Here is a 15756-nt window from a genome sequence, read left to right as displayed (position 1 = left end):
AGCAATAAGAACTACAACAAAAATCACAATGACTAAACTAGTATACTCCCGTTTCGAGAGCTGTCTCCATGTTGGGAACTTTAATAGGTTGTATATTATATATTTTGCAACCCAAAGGGCAGCAGAAAGATCACACTACAACTGTGTTAGTGTTTCCATTTATAGTTTTAGTTTCTAAAGGGTATTAGCAGATAGATTCTTTGCAACAATGTTACATAATATCTCAGAAAGACCTATTAAGAAATGAAGACTTTTTCAGTCAGTTTGATGATAACTGGATTAGAGTCCCTATCCATTTTAGTCCAAAGTATCATGAAACCTACTAAGCCACTACTAAAGTCTAAGCAAATAACCATTGGCCACACAGAAAACAGTCTTAACCTCCATAGCTTCTTTCCCTGATACTCATGTTAAGAATCCCATTGCTTAACTCATTTTGGCTATCTGCCCAGTGCCCCAGGCAAATTTTAAACTAAACTTCATTTATTTACATTTATTTTCATGTCATTTTACGTCATTATATCCCCCATGTTTCCTGTACTCCAACAAGTCTGGGAAGCATAAACCATAGTGAAAAACTACAACTATGCCCTAATAATAGGGGAATTGCCAAGTAAAGTTAAAAATTACAAATATGTAAAATCTTAATTGAAGGAAACAATTTACTATCCAGGTACCAGGTTTGAAAGTCCCCAGACTTCTACAAATCATAAGTTCAAAGTTCAGAAGCAGCAATTCAGACTTTAGCCAACACAAGGTGTAAAATATCAGCACAATTCAGTTTATCATTCAACTATCTCTTGCTAGAGGTTTAAAAAATACTGTTTTGAGTGAGTATAGTGCTCTTCCATGTTAAGCTTTATATTTATAGCCTTCAAAAATGCTCTTTTCCCTGTCTATTCAGTCTCATGCATACTAAGTAACAGCAGCAAACTGCCTTTACCTACTTCAGGTCCTTCCAGTGGGCAGCAATATTGGGATGCGATCAGATTTACAAAAGGAATCCATCAATGATTCAGGAAATAGCTTCATAATCATAAAAAAAAAAAAAGGTTTCAAAAACAATAAAAGAGCACAACTGCCTATTCCATTAGTAAGGCAGATACCTTAAATAGAAAACATAAAAAGTTAATAAATCCATATATTTACAAGCATTACTACATCAGCAGAGCTAGAGCTCCAGCCAGTTGCATGTGGGTCCCAGATCTACAGCTGCACCTTTAATGGAAGAATCTGACCATCAGAGAAGCAGGAGAATGGTTTAATGTAAGGACTCGAGCACGGGAGCTTTATGATTTGGGCATCCCCTCTACTGCCTCATGCTTCCACTAGGACTTTGGCTATGCTGTTTGGTCTCTTTGTCCTGGCTGCTCATATGTCAGAGCAGGAGAAATTTCGATCTGCTGTCATATATGCATATTCACTCACTCCTTAAAACACGTGGGCTTAGATTGCAACAGTTTCTCATAATATGAGCATCATCTGCCTGCATTTTTTTTACCTCACACATGAGGAAGGTCTGCTATGGCTATACAGAGCAAGAGATAGATAGGCTAAAGGCAATGATGGGTGAGTAACAACAGCCATATCTGAGCATGTAATGAAACATTAATCTACATAATTCAAGACTAATCAGCAAACCAACAGGGTTGTTTAGACTGAGGGGAAACAGTACGTTAATACACATACAGAGATATTCCTCAAGGGAAATACACTCCAAAATGCTGCTGTAAAGTACTTCATGCACAGGACTTGAGAAAATTCCCCATCCTACTTGTACCCATTGAAATAAATGCAACCAATTAACTAATGATCAGATTACTGCATCTTTTACGATTAATAATTGTATATTAAAATCAAAGGAAACATCCAGTTGAATAATTTGCTGTTGGTAGTTGTCAGCCTTTAAGTCACACTGCCAAATTATCTGACAAAGCTTAGCACAGCTTGATATACGTTTCAGTTTTTGGAAATAATATTAACACAAGTTGGATTAACTGAAAACAGACAGTATTTGAAACACATAGGACTTCTGCTAACCCCTGAAACAAATTCCAGGAGAAAACTCCAAGATCATTACAGCCCTGTAAACCTGCCACAGTTTCTTCTTTCAGGCTGCATCAGAGATTGTACTATGCTATGATACTTTACAGTTCCAGGACATGCTTACAACTGCAGAGTATTTCTACAAAATGGAGTTAATCTCTAGTAATATCCAAGCACAGAGGCTTTTCTTTTTTTTTTTTTTTTAAAGCTTTTCATGTGATAGTACTACTGAGAGTGAAGGATTCACACTTAGATCAAAAATATATACTTAGATATAAAACTAAAATAAATATGTATTTAAATATGCCTCTAACACACAGTTTTCTGATAGCAACTTCAACCACCTCAGCATGTATATTAGCTCACTCCACTCTTCAACTATGCTTAGGAGAGCCTTGAAAGTACAGTTATTAACAAGAGGGCAATCTTCAGACAAAGATAAAGAACCTACAGAGGATGTAGAAAAGGAGATGTACTTCTTGTAAATATTGGGGATTTGTCCTGACTGCCATTACTAGTGGCCGGGATGAGATGATATGTAACTAAATCTCTTAAAGAAGATAGGAGCAGATGCTATTTCTATATAAGAAAATGAAATTATTTAAGTTGTAATGACTAAAGAGTCAGCCTCCTAGTGGTGTGGAGACAATTGGAACAATTTTGTCCCACAGAGCACACTGTTGGCTTGTCATATCAGTGACTGAATTTGAAGTTCTCCTTAGAATTCACTTAGGTTTGGTTTTTAGCTTGTTTAGCAAACAATTGCAATGTTAACCTTCCCTTCCTGAACACATCATGGCCAGCAAATAAATTCTTTAAGAATATTTACTGTTTGACAATCAGCTACAAAAACCCTGTCGAGAACATCTAACAGAGTTTTCAAAAAAAGACTTTTCCAGCTAAGAAAAGCAAAGGCTTTCGTCTAATTCCAAATCCATTTCAGGTAGTAAAATTCACGTATAACGACTCAGAGCACAGCTCTGCTTTGAAAACTAATAAAATAGCAGCAAAATGCTTTGGCACAAACTCAGTTGAAAGTTGAAAAATTGTGCACAAATGCAAAAATAGATACAATCTGCTACTGAGGTTTAAGTTTACTATGCTGAAAAGTTTTGACTCAGTCAGTTTGAACCCACAGATTCTCAGTCAGCAGAAGAACTAAGCTAAGAACAGCCAGAAATTGTTGGTATGTTCAAGGTGGAACTGTAATCGTTGTCTGCTTATTCCAGCATACGCAATATGAAGACTACCATCTGCTAGAAACAATGTCTATTATCCCTGTTGAAAAGGGAAATCTAGAAGTTTTAATGCCCTTTTCTTTAGAGTTTCAGCCTTATGGCCCACCTCTTCCTCCAAATGCTTGATATACAAAAGAATCTTTTTTGGAAGCATGTTTTAACTGGAGGACTTTAATGTTTGAAAATTTATTACTATTTTCTCTTAAAAATAGCCTGTGAATTTAGGACCATATAAACCACATTTCTAACTTGTTTAAGTTGATTAGATTCCTCAAAGTCTTGCATAACCAATTTGATATCTACGAGTAAAACCCCACACTTTTCCTGTTTGAAAAGCATACATCTAAAGTAGATTAAAATACATTCCATGTCTCTGATCACAATCAGCATTGTTCTACTTGGCAGTTAAAACCGAGTTTTCTTTTTTCCTTCTCCTGTCTGGGTATGCCAAAATTAAAGATCTATGGAAAGGAAAAATCACATTTAGCAACCTTCTTTTGTCCTACTAGATACTAAGTGAGAAATTCCATCAACCAGGATCAATTCTTGAGCATTTTACAATCTGTACAAAAACTACATCAGTAAGGACCACGTAAAAGGCTGGAAGAAAACTACTGAGATTTGATGAGCTTTTCAATACAAGTGATAATATATTAGCATTTGTTTCATACATGCACTAAATATTAACTACTCATACATGCATTTACTGGGCATTCAAGTTATTTAAATTCCCTCTTCTGTGAGCTAAACAAAGCTGCTAACATAATAGCCCCTTTGATATTAAGGCTGAGGTAAGCAGATTTGTTGCAAGAAAAACACCAAACAGGTTGAGATTTTCAAGACAAGCATAGGAATTTAGACACATTTTCCATTCATTTACTGGAGCCTGCATATCAAAACTATATAGACTACTAAAACAAAAGAGTCTTGAGCACTTAGTATCTTCATGCCCCTATTTTTCTTGCTAAGAAGCTGAGAGATGGCTATATAACATTTTGCAAGTGAGAGGAGAAAAAGAAAGCTTAGAATTGTTAACCATGGCCGTTTTTACAAGCGAGTTTTGCTCCTGATAGCTGTGTGTTGCAGGGGTGGTGGTGGTGGTGCCTCAGGGTTTTGACGAGGAGGGAAGATGGGGAGGTTTTGGAAACGTTCTGAATTTTGACCAAGAGGCCAAGAAACCAACCTGGTGTTCCAGCTGGTCCCACAGCACTTCAGACCGTGTTGTGGAACAAAGATGGTCTCAGCACACTTTAAGCTAAAACTTACTGACATCACCGTCACATGTGATGCACCCTGTGAACTCTATACCTGATATAACCTCTGCTACAGAGAGTTTAAGCCTCCTGCAGCAATTTTACAGCACATTTCTGCAGCAGCTCCAACTCAGTAAAATTTTTGTGGTTTCTCAGAATACAACACCTTATTTGGTTTGGGATACACATGCACTAACACTAAACATGGGAGTTACCTATAAGTCAAGAGAGGCCAGATTCCAATATGCCTACTCATTTCAGAAACAGCAGCAAACTCGATAAGACTTCTTGAGAAACAAGGGACTACTTGTCATTTTCTAATTTGAAAATCCAGTTTTCAGATTTTACTACTAGAAATGCCAGGCCAATAGCCTTCCACCTATTCCCTTTTGAAAATACGCTGATGTGATGGATCATGCTAACTGGTAGCTAAGTCTCTGCCACACCTGAAAGCAATACCTATACATTTCTTTGACGAGCAACACTGGCAAAGACAAAGACAGAATACAACTAAGTATTCATATTGGTCTTAATATAACATTGTCTAAATATCCCATTTGTCCAACTCACAGGTCTGTGCCTGAACAGTGTAATCTGAATTTTGAAACCGCACACGAACAAAGAAAAAGAGAACACCGTATTATCATTCACTGCATATCAAGAAGTTACACATTATTCCACTATGCCCCAATGCCCTGCATATCCATATACTAATGGCATATCTTGTGACAAAGAAATGTAACTGGCAGATTCAGACAACAATCCAAACTTCATGTGACCTCAAAGAAGTATTTCGAGAGGACAGTAAACTTCAGATGAATGACTGAAATTTAATGCTTTTCCCATGTAAAGAGCTTAAAAAGTTGTAAGTTAAACAAAAAGAAAACTCCAACTGCTGTTTTGTTTTTATAATAGAATAAAGAAAAAAATACAAGTCAGTATTCAACTTTGTAAAAAGCTATCAAAATTGATGGGAAAAAACCCCAAATATCATTTGTACACTAAAACTTGTCAAATAAAAGGCTCTGCCAAATTCCTAAACGTCAAATATATATATAAAACAAAAATATATCCTTGCCTTTTTGTTCTTTAACATAGCTCTCCTTACAGTTGTGCATAAGCTGCAGAATCCACTGATGTTGAGCACCAATGCACTGCCAAGCAGGGTCCCCAGGCGCATGAAGATCAGAAAGATATCTGTAAAACCCCGTCCAAAAATTACAGCTCTGACTTGACACAGTGAAGGCCTCATTAAAACAGACGAAAGATATACTAAGAAATACTTTTTTTTTTACATTATTTAAAAAAATTCAAGAACAGTTGTTAAGATACACTCACACCCAATGCAAACACAAGCTTTGCATTCTCCCTTCTTCATTTAGTGAAGCAAAATTCCATCAAAAAAACTTGTAGAAATTAACAAAAACATATATATTTAATATCACATTAATATGTATTTTCAGTTGTGCCTCTAGTAAAGTACTTGGGAAACCAAGCTCTTTATCTGCCAAGGTTGCAGTTCAGTACTTCTTGTTTCACTTGGAATCAGTGATGACATCTCAAGCGCATAAAAAACGGTATTTTTCTTCCCACTTTGTATGTCCTGATTGTATCATCATGTAACCTTAACAAGTAAGTACAGAAGGAATTAATTTTTGGCAGTTCATTAATTTTAGCACACGCATGCACAAACAAATGTAAACCAAGCTCCTGGTTTGGTTCTGGGGTTGTGGTTTTTGTTTTGTTTTGGGTTTTTTTTTTGCATTAGGATGTGCACACAAAGTCTGGAAAAAAGGGGGGGACACAGAGATAATGAAAAGGACTGGGGCTTCTAATACACAGAAGCAAAGCACCCTCTGTCTTTAGGGAGAGAGGAGTATTAGAAGCCAGCTGTTGCGACTTCGAAGAGAACACAGAAGTTATATAGTCTAACGTATGGCATTCAAGACTATCTGACAAAAGTACTTTCAAAAGTATTTTCAAAAAGCAGTAGCTGCTCTACTATTTAATGCGCTCCATCACATTTTGCATTAATGAGACTCAGGACAGATTAAAAAATTCAAGATGCTCAAGGTGAAGTACACTGATTTATTATCTTAAGCACTGCAGGGAATGTTTAACTCCTTCACAAAAGCTGTATTACTACAATAATACCTAACATTAATTAGGACTGTGTTGCAAAGTTCTGTCTTTGAGAACTGTCTGCAGTACTTGAACAAAAAATAAACTGTCAAAGTAGGATTGGTTGGATGGATGAGAACATTACACAACCAATTTTGACAGGGTTACATTTATAAATTATGAGCTTAAGTCCTTCCTCAGTGTTAAGGGGGACTTTAGTCTTTGCTTAGACACAAAATAAAAAAAAAAAAAAAATATTACCACTGGTCTTGGAAAAAATACATCTACGTGGCTGTTAAGTGATATGGTAAACTGTTTCTGAACAGTATAAAATAATTATCAGTGTAAATACCATAACAAAATGAGAGGAAAATATGAATTGAAGCCTAATTATAAACATTGAATATCTGAGGCAGAAAACCACAGTATTTCAGGTCTTGCTCCGCCTTAGACATTGGAGACATACAAAACAAACATACCAAGGAAGAAAAAAACCTCATAAAAATAGCAGGTTTTATGCAAATAATTTTACAATTAGGATTTTGTTAATTTCCTCTTAGCTGAAGTGCTCTGAAGAAAGCTGTCTTCACACCTTGCCTCCAGAAAATTTACACTAGTATAACCACATTAGCATATCTAGAGTAGTGAAACTAATTTAATCTCTTTGTATGCTGGGATTCTGTTAATTCATTAGAACTAAATATTCCACATTTGTCCACTCCCTACTCTCCCTCATTATACTGTTCTACATATGGAATACATTTGGTAGTTACATTAACACAGTCTGCTTTAACATAGGCTGGGATATTTTTAAAGATTCAATACTTCAAGGTAAGGGGCTAGAGAAACACTAAACCACCCCCCCCAGAATCAAACACATATACAACTCTGATTCTTCCAAAGAATCCTTAAAAAAGGTCATAAGATTTGGCTTAGATAAAGAAGCTGCTCTTTAAGGTTTTCAAGACTGACATAGAAAGGAAACAGTAGTGCCCTCTTCAGAGACACAAAACGCTTAACTACTCACCTTAAAACGCAATTACAATAAACAGGCAGTATTTATATAGCACCCAGAAGAATGAGAAGCACTCCACATAAATGTACACTGGTCACTGTCCTCATAAACTAACATAACGTAAAGGGACCTAAGATACCAATACTGCACTTCGTCCTGTGCGACTGGGCCTGGTGAGCATACAAAACATTGAAGACCTCATGCAGGTGTCATAATTTTAAGAATGCTTCTCTCACAGCGCTTTTGGTCTACATCTTTTAAGATAACTGAAAAAAGCCCTGAGAATGTCAAGCCCCACTAGGAGCCCTAGTAACATCCAAAACTCAAAAGCTTTCTAGGTAAAGCCATCAAATGTTCCAGAGCACTCTAAAGTTTGGCTCCAAGGACTGTAAAGCAGGTTAAGGTCTACCAGCAGAAGAAGGTCCAACCAACTCATGTCAGTATGCCTACAGACTTTGACATCAGCTTTGTGAATGACAGAAAATCTAAGAATTTCAATGAAAACTGGGGAACTGGTTCATGTTCATGAAATATAAAAGAACTACTTTATTTGGACTGAGTAGTAAAAGAGCCAAAACCAAATTTAAACGACAGTCTGGATTAAAACCTCCCTATTATCTGACTGAGGATGATTGCATTTCAACACCAAGTCAAGCTGAAAGGTAAGACAAGTTAAGAAGGAATCTATTTTGGGATCTGCAACCTGTGAGTGATCATTTCAGCCACAGCTTGCAACATGATGGTTTAGAGGAAGCAATAGAATCTAAACATGCCTTAAAGATTTTAAAAAATTAAATTCAATCTCAATTATCTTTCATGAAATTGTTCTCATTCAAGAACTGTTTTTCAACCATTCAATAAACAATCAAGTACCAATCCATTGTCATTATTTATATAATCATAAAATCTCAAAATACTCTACTTAAAGCTTTAAAATTAGTATTTAAACCATAGTAAAAATAGTCACTACGCTATTTAGAAAACAGATTTAAATACACATCTAACACCACATGTCTGATGAAGACACTAGTCAAATGATTACCTTATATAACGTTTCTGATCATGCAATGTTGACGGAGTTTCAAGCAGCTTATCCAACAGAAGTTCTCTTAAAGCTTCAATTCTGGTTTCAACTTCAGCATAATCTAGCAGTAGGGAGAAGAAATAAATCCAGTGTGTGCCTTCAGCAGTGCTATGAACTGAAAATTATGTTATTTTTCTAGGACATCAGACACTTCTGGAGTTAATGTGGAAATCAATATAACTCATTTTATAACAAGCCACATCTGAAAATTTTGTATACGACAGTTCTACAAAAACAGAGAATTGGACTTTGAAGTCTTTCCAACAATATGCCAGTGAGAGATACCCGAAGTCACATTTTAATTACTGTAACCTTTTTTTATGTCCAGTAATACCAAGCCTTAATAAATAAACAAAATTGGCTATGATTTCACATTTTGTAGTATATACCTCACTCAGAAAACCTGCCAGAAATATTGCTTAATTGGTTCCTATAAATCCATAATCTTAATGGATTAAAATCCATATAAACCCCACATAAAGCTCTTTAGACTACTATGTGCTTTTTAGCCTTTAAGTTAAAAAAAAAAAAAAAAAAAAAAAAAAAAGGCAGCAGGAAATAACAGAACCCATATCTTACATTTTTTGAATACTTGAACCTCTGTCTTTCCAAAGAGTGACTTGGCTTTTTCATAGTCATTAATAACCACATCATAATCGCCCTTAAAAAAAACCAAACACAAACAAACAACAAACGTTTATAATTGTCAATAAAAAAGTAACACAATAATTTCATCAAATAGGAAAGTATTTTTAAAGGATTATACCTTCTGGATATTTCTTTCAATATTCAAGGGAAGGTTGAAAAGAAATTTAAAACGCTGAAGAACATTAAGTGCATTTCTTGTTGAATCAGCTTTGTCCTTTCGACCCAGCACTTCTTGGAATAAGGTATCTGCTGTGTTACTGGCTCCTATTTTAAAAAAGATGAAAATAAGAAGAAGTAGAGTAAGTAATCAGTTCAACTGACATGCAGATTTTCCTCATTTTAATGAGTCATTCAAGTTTTTTTAGAGCAAATGAGTAATTATTGCTAAATTTTTATACTTTTTTGTTCAATTGTGTTAACATTTTACAACTGATGAAATACTATTTCAAAGTGAACCACTTAGCATTTTAATGTGGTAAGATCCCTGTGCAATTAAAAACAATCACTCTTTCCTATTTCAAATGCTTAAGTTCGCTGCAGATATTTTATAGTTTGCTTTGGCTCCAGATCTACATTTTGCAACTAAATTATGCATCCTAGGATATGGAAAAATTCACAGAAAGTTTTCTTTTTAGAAAAGTATAATTTCATTATGTTAATTAATGTCATAACTTTAAGAGTTATCTCTGGGTTTTGCAAACAATTTTTTTGTGTTTTCAAATTAAGTTTTAAAAATTATTAACAACATTTGATATTTGAGTCACTTAAAAGCACCCACGATTAAGTCAAAGACAATGAAAAAAGTCTAACTAGCTGGTCACTGTAACAGAATAAATACAAAGTGTCTTCACATGGCATTAAAAGTCTTACTGGCTTCATCACATACAGAATCAAGCCTTGGTCAACAATTTCATGCAATTAAGTTTCTATACTATCTGTGAATATTCTTCAATAAATACACTAAATACAGCCTCAAAACCTTTTCTGTCCAGACTAAAAAGCGTTCTATTTTGTAATAAGAATTATTTCCTAACACAGAATAATAGAATTTCATTTATAGTAGGGAAGATTTACATCGCATGCAAATATTTGCATTTTTCAACTCGTGACTTATTTTTAATTAACCAAAAAAAAAAAAGTGGAACTGTCTTAGCCTTTTTGATCGTTGCGTGTAGAAGTTTCTACATTATCTGGTCTAGTGACTATACTTTAAGCAAAGATGAAAAAAAATTACATCACTCTCTCTGGGTGGCTTGCATGCCATTTTCTCTAGTCAACACTGTGGGTGGCCTGCTCATGTTAAAAGTAGTCTTTGTAAAATAATTGTTATACCTAAATAATGTTTAAACTTTGTTGAAATTTTGAAGCCTTGATGTAAAAAAAGTTTTGTCAGGATAGCTATTTCTACTGCATACTATTTAGCATAGAATACTTTAATCCATTAAGGAGAAATGCACAATGAAAACAGCTAGCTGGACATTTAAATACAGACCACTGATAAGGTACGATTTTTCTCTTAAAGTTATAACAAATGCTTGTTTTGTAAATCCTTCTAGTAAGTAACATTTGTTTTGTTTGAATTCATATGTTTCTTGTCCATTCTTTTAACAGCCAAGAAGCAATGTACTATATCTGGGAATTAAAGTTATATTCACAAAGCATTTTTTTTAATTCAATGTAAATGTTTTTAAAAGGTAATTGACAACTGCAGGAAGAGCATAGTGATTTCCATCTTTAGTTTAAAACTACATGCCTTCATCTCTTTATGAATTAATTTGCTGTAGAAATCCTCAAGTAAATAATTTTACTTTTTTTCTACGGGCACTTTTTCTGTTTTACATAGAAATTGAAATAGATCAAATTACTTATTAGTGTCTTAATGAAATTCAATACTTCATGCAAAACAGGTCTGTCTTTTTAGACCTAAAAAAATATTGTAAAATTTCTTTCCTCCTCCCCCCTCCAAATCCTTTCTATATTAACAATCTTTATCTCTTGATTACTGATGAATAATCTAAACCTAAATAATCCATTGATAAAGATTCAGGTCCTATATTGACTAACTATGTTTTCAAAATAGATGATTCATCTACCGTGTGCAAATTTTTTTACTTCAAAATAAAGCTCTAGTTATCCAACAGTTGTCTTTCATAGAGCCTGACAAAAACACCACATAATGGAATTTGAATGACCTCCTTTAAGATACAATTCTTTGTGAAATTCATTATAGCATACCATATGTTTTTATAAACATATATTTGTTTGTTTAGCAATTAAATTTAGCAATTTAGCAAACTCCAAACATTTAAAATTCCACCTATAACACCAGATTGTGTTTCTACTATCCCATGCCATTTCCATCCAATAATTTGGCACACTTAACATACATTCAGATGCTGTGGAAAACATCCTTATTCTTAGGAGTTTGTAATCAAGCTCACAACACCAATTGTTTCTCAAAGTATGCGCCTACAGTCCATAAAATGTAAAATTTGACTAAAGATTTGAAGTAGTTTTTGAAAGCTGGCCCTGTTACTCATGGATTATGGAAGCTTTTCAATGGTCAGACAAGAAACAAAGCTTTGATCCTAAACTACTTTGCATAATATTATTTACTCTTTTTAAATCCTTGTATTCCTACTGCCCTGCCTCCCATCCATCATGACTTGCAAAGTACTGGGAGGAAAAGCAGCCAATTCTTTTCACAGCAGAGCCAAACTTAATACCACTCTGAAGTGCCTGGCACAAGTTCCTCTACAGATCCAGCTTGAAAAAGACAGTCTGCATTATCTGCATACAGATTTCAGCAACCATTTATCAAATGAAACAGTGATTATATATTATAGGTAGATTTGTCTTACATTAGTGTGTGTAGGAAAATGTCACAGATCTAAATTTTTGCTTTTTTATTTAAAATGTCACACAATTTTGTCAAAGGGAAAGTGCTCTCCAAGGAATCTGTGCTTGGTGCATGACATGGCATAAATACAGAGCACAGAGCACTGAGGATTGCACTGGCAAATTTCAGCAAATGCTTTTTTCTCCTACCCTGTATGTATCAAATATTCTGCACACACAGACAGACACATTATAGTCTTTATATAGCGTGTGTGAGGTTTTTTTGTGGGTTTTTTTGGTGAATTGGGGGTGTGTGGTGTGTGTGTATTCCAGGCAACAAGATGAGGGAATAACAATGTTCAAACTACATCTTTATTGTGAGCATTAATGAATCTCTACTGAAAAGAGTTAGAGCTGTTCACAAAACCCCCTGCATTCTTTGTGCTCCCCACGCAAACTCACATACAGTCACTGCTTTCTTCATACAGGAGAAGAAAAACAGTGAACTTCCATGTCACTTTCTTGATTTCATAAAACACACTCAGACTTTCCAACACTGAGTCAGCTATCTGCATGTCATTCCTGCTTATTGATACAGCACTAAGGGAAACATCCCTTCCTCTGTGAAAAAAATCACAATGAAACAAAGTAAAATTATCTTGGCAGAAGTCCCAGAATTAAAAAAAAAAGTAACTTTTTTGATCTGATGAAACACATACCGAACTGCAGTAAATTCAAGCCATCTCTCTCAATGCAACCTTACAGCTAATACAGAGAAACAGAAAAGAAAGTACTCACAGCTTTTCAAAGTTTCTGAAAAGAATGCTAATGCCAAGTAGTCTAAATGGCAGCATATTAAGTGAAAAAGATTCTGTTAATAGACCTTGTTATTGCAAACAGCTTGTATTTGAGGTTTTTTTTTCTGTTTTGCTCAAACTTACAATCCTGGTATTTAGTTTTGCTCATCCTTCTACAGTTCTGTCTATCCATATAGCTCCTCTGTTTTCTTTGTTGACTCAAAATTGAGATGCCACCAAAATTCATTTGAAGTAAATGCTTTAGAACAACTTTATTTTTATATTTATTCTCTCTATCACAAACACTGCTGAAAGTCATGGCAAAAGCTGCTACTTATTTCAAAAGGTGTACTATCACACCCTAAAATCACTACCATCAAAGAGGAAAAGACAAGAGAGACCATACTGTTTTCTACTTTCTACCATATTCCTAGGAATATATTAAAGCTTGTTAGAAAGTCTGAAGTCCATAAATAGATGCTGCTGGAAGGACAAAACTTACTGTTCAGTACATTCTCCAGTTTTTGCGTCATGGATCCTTCTACTTTTTCCGTTCCATCCGCTTCCAGTTTTTGATGGATTGCTGGAATAAAGTGTCTAGTTAAAATGCAGAACATTTTAATAGGTGGGAATACATTACATCGAAGTGACACTTTTAAACATTTTCAAAATTAAAAATAAAGTGTTATTTTTCTTCTTAGACATAAAAAAATACAAACATGCTTCATGGCAGCAGAGTCTAGTGGAGGACAGGGCTTAGAGCCAGACATTGCAGAATTTTAACCACTACTTTGACACAGACTTCCTGTATCTTCTTGAACAAGACAGTAAGGCTCAAGGAAAAAAAATAATGTGGAGAGAATAATCCCAGTTAGCTATCTTGTAGTACAAGTGTTAATTCAATTATTATTTTGAGAAGTAATTATCATTTAAGCACAAAATACTTTTGCTTTGTAAGGCAAAGTTTTTACACGGATCTCACCAAAAAGAATTACCAATAATTAAAGGGTAGAGAGTCATAGGGAATTTGGATGACCCCAAAAATCAAGTGCTAGAACACTCCCCCATCAGTTGGTTTCATCTACAAAAATGCACTCTCAAAACACACCATTTAAGAGTATCTTGTAGCAATACACTGCATTAACCATTACACAGGAGCATTGTGATGCTTTTGCTCAAAACAACATGAAAATGGAGGGGAGTTTGCTTTATTTTTTTTGAAGATGCTATTTTTTTCCTGTCCTAAAATGCCAAAAGCCCCAATTCTTGTTTCTATGTGGTATTACTAATGGATGTGGAAATGCATAGTATCACCATTAATTTGTTGTTTTATTATAATTTCTTTTTCAGGAAGGGAGAGATTTACCAGCATAGCTTGACTACACTGTACCACTCTGGAAATACGAACAGTGAATGGAGTGTAGATACTCCTTTCTTCTACTTCCCCTCTCTTACACAGCCTTCCTTCCCTCTTCTTCTGTGTTCAGTACAACTGGCACAGACCAGTGTTTCTTTTTCCTTTTTTCTTTTTTTTTTTTTTTTAGTATTCCTGTATATATGCATACAGCATATATAAAACAGTTATTTTTAAATATGATTTTCCTTTCAAATTTTTAATCTGTTAACATAAGTAAAATCCACTCTATCAAATAGCCATCAGTTCCTGTTGCTTTAAATAAAATTAAGGCTTCTAAAAAAACTCCTACTGCTTCCTGCTGGTTCTCAGTAGAATGAAGTGAAGCTAAGCTACCCTTGAAAACAGTAATGCTCAGTGCTTTGAAGAAAGCGAGTAATGATATATTTTAGTTCAAAACACAAATACAGTTTTGAAACTAGTCTCTCAATTGTCCCAGCTTACCTTGCTTTGGTTTGCATGGCAGAGCAACCCGAGTCCCTCAACTGGATTCTTTTAAGATGAAACAAAACTAAAAGATGCACTCCATGAGTATATCTAATGTGTTCCAGGAGATACCTGGATTCAATCCACTGGGTGATACTTGAGCTAGTCTAAAATACCACCCCAAACTGCATATAATGTACACATAGCGATGTCATCACCAACTGGTTTCCTCCACAATGCCATCCCTACTTGCCCATGCTACGTAGATGCAAATTAAGTACAAGCAAACAAGGACAGAAACTATGTTTAGTAAGGTAGCCCTGTGCCCTCAGTCCTACTGTAAGCAGTGAGAGAGGATGGCTATTCTGAAACAGGATGGCCCTTGATAGTCTCCAGCCTCCTTCAAAGGAAGAATTTTCATTGGGGGGCCGGGGGGGGGGGGGGGGGGGGGGGAAGAGGGGGAGAAAGGGGGGGGAGGAGGGGGAGGAGAGAGGGGGGGGTGAGGAGAGAGAGAGAGAATTCCATTATTCTCAAACTTCTAGATTTGACCCTTCAATCCCTTGGTCCTACACAAAGAATTTCAGGAAGCTTAGCTTTCTTGAAAATGCAAGAACACCCCTTTATTTTTGTTATTAAAGTCATTAGAGGAGGAAAAACGAAATCTAATTTAGGACACCATATTTCTTAAGACAACACTTAAATGAAATGAACTAAAACTGACAGTTCCTTAAAATATACAAGAATCTGAGTTCTATGTTAAAAGATGGTGTATTGTTAACTGTAGCACATATTTTACATATGCCGTGGACACCACTTACCTACAAGAATACCTCTACAATTTTATGACAAAAACATTAAAGGTTCTAACGACATTAT

The 15756-nt window shown here is 35.1% G+C and overlaps 1 protein-coding gene across 1 annotated transcript in view; it reads right to left on the bottom strand.

Moving 5' to 3' along the window:
- The window catches only part of EXOC2 (exocyst complex component 2), a 132467-nt gene that overhangs the window by 70033 nt on the left and 46678 nt on the right, over nt 1-15756 (bottom strand). Inside the window, exons 7-11 of the mRNA XM_050892365.1 lie at nt 13543-13623; nt 9524-9669; nt 9337-9418; nt 8716-8818; nt 5616-5734 (exon numbers count right to left, since the gene is read on the bottom strand). Coding sequence (XP_050748322.1) covers nt 5616-5734; nt 8716-8818; nt 9337-9418; nt 9524-9669; nt 13543-13623 — 531 coding nt within the window. The remainder of the gene's footprint in view (nt 1-5615; nt 5735-8715; nt 8819-9336; nt 9419-9523; nt 9670-13542; nt 13624-15756) is intronic.

The sequence above is a fragment of the Gymnogyps californianus genome, chromosome 2, assembly GCF_018139145.2.
Source record: "Gymnogyps californianus isolate 813 chromosome 2, ASM1813914v2, whole genome shotgun sequence".
Classification (NCBI taxonomy): Eukaryota; Metazoa; Chordata; class Aves; order Accipitriformes; family Cathartidae; genus Gymnogyps; species Gymnogyps californianus.
Note: the sequence above shows the minus strand (reverse complement) of the source record. Positions and strands in the feature narration are given on the sequence as shown.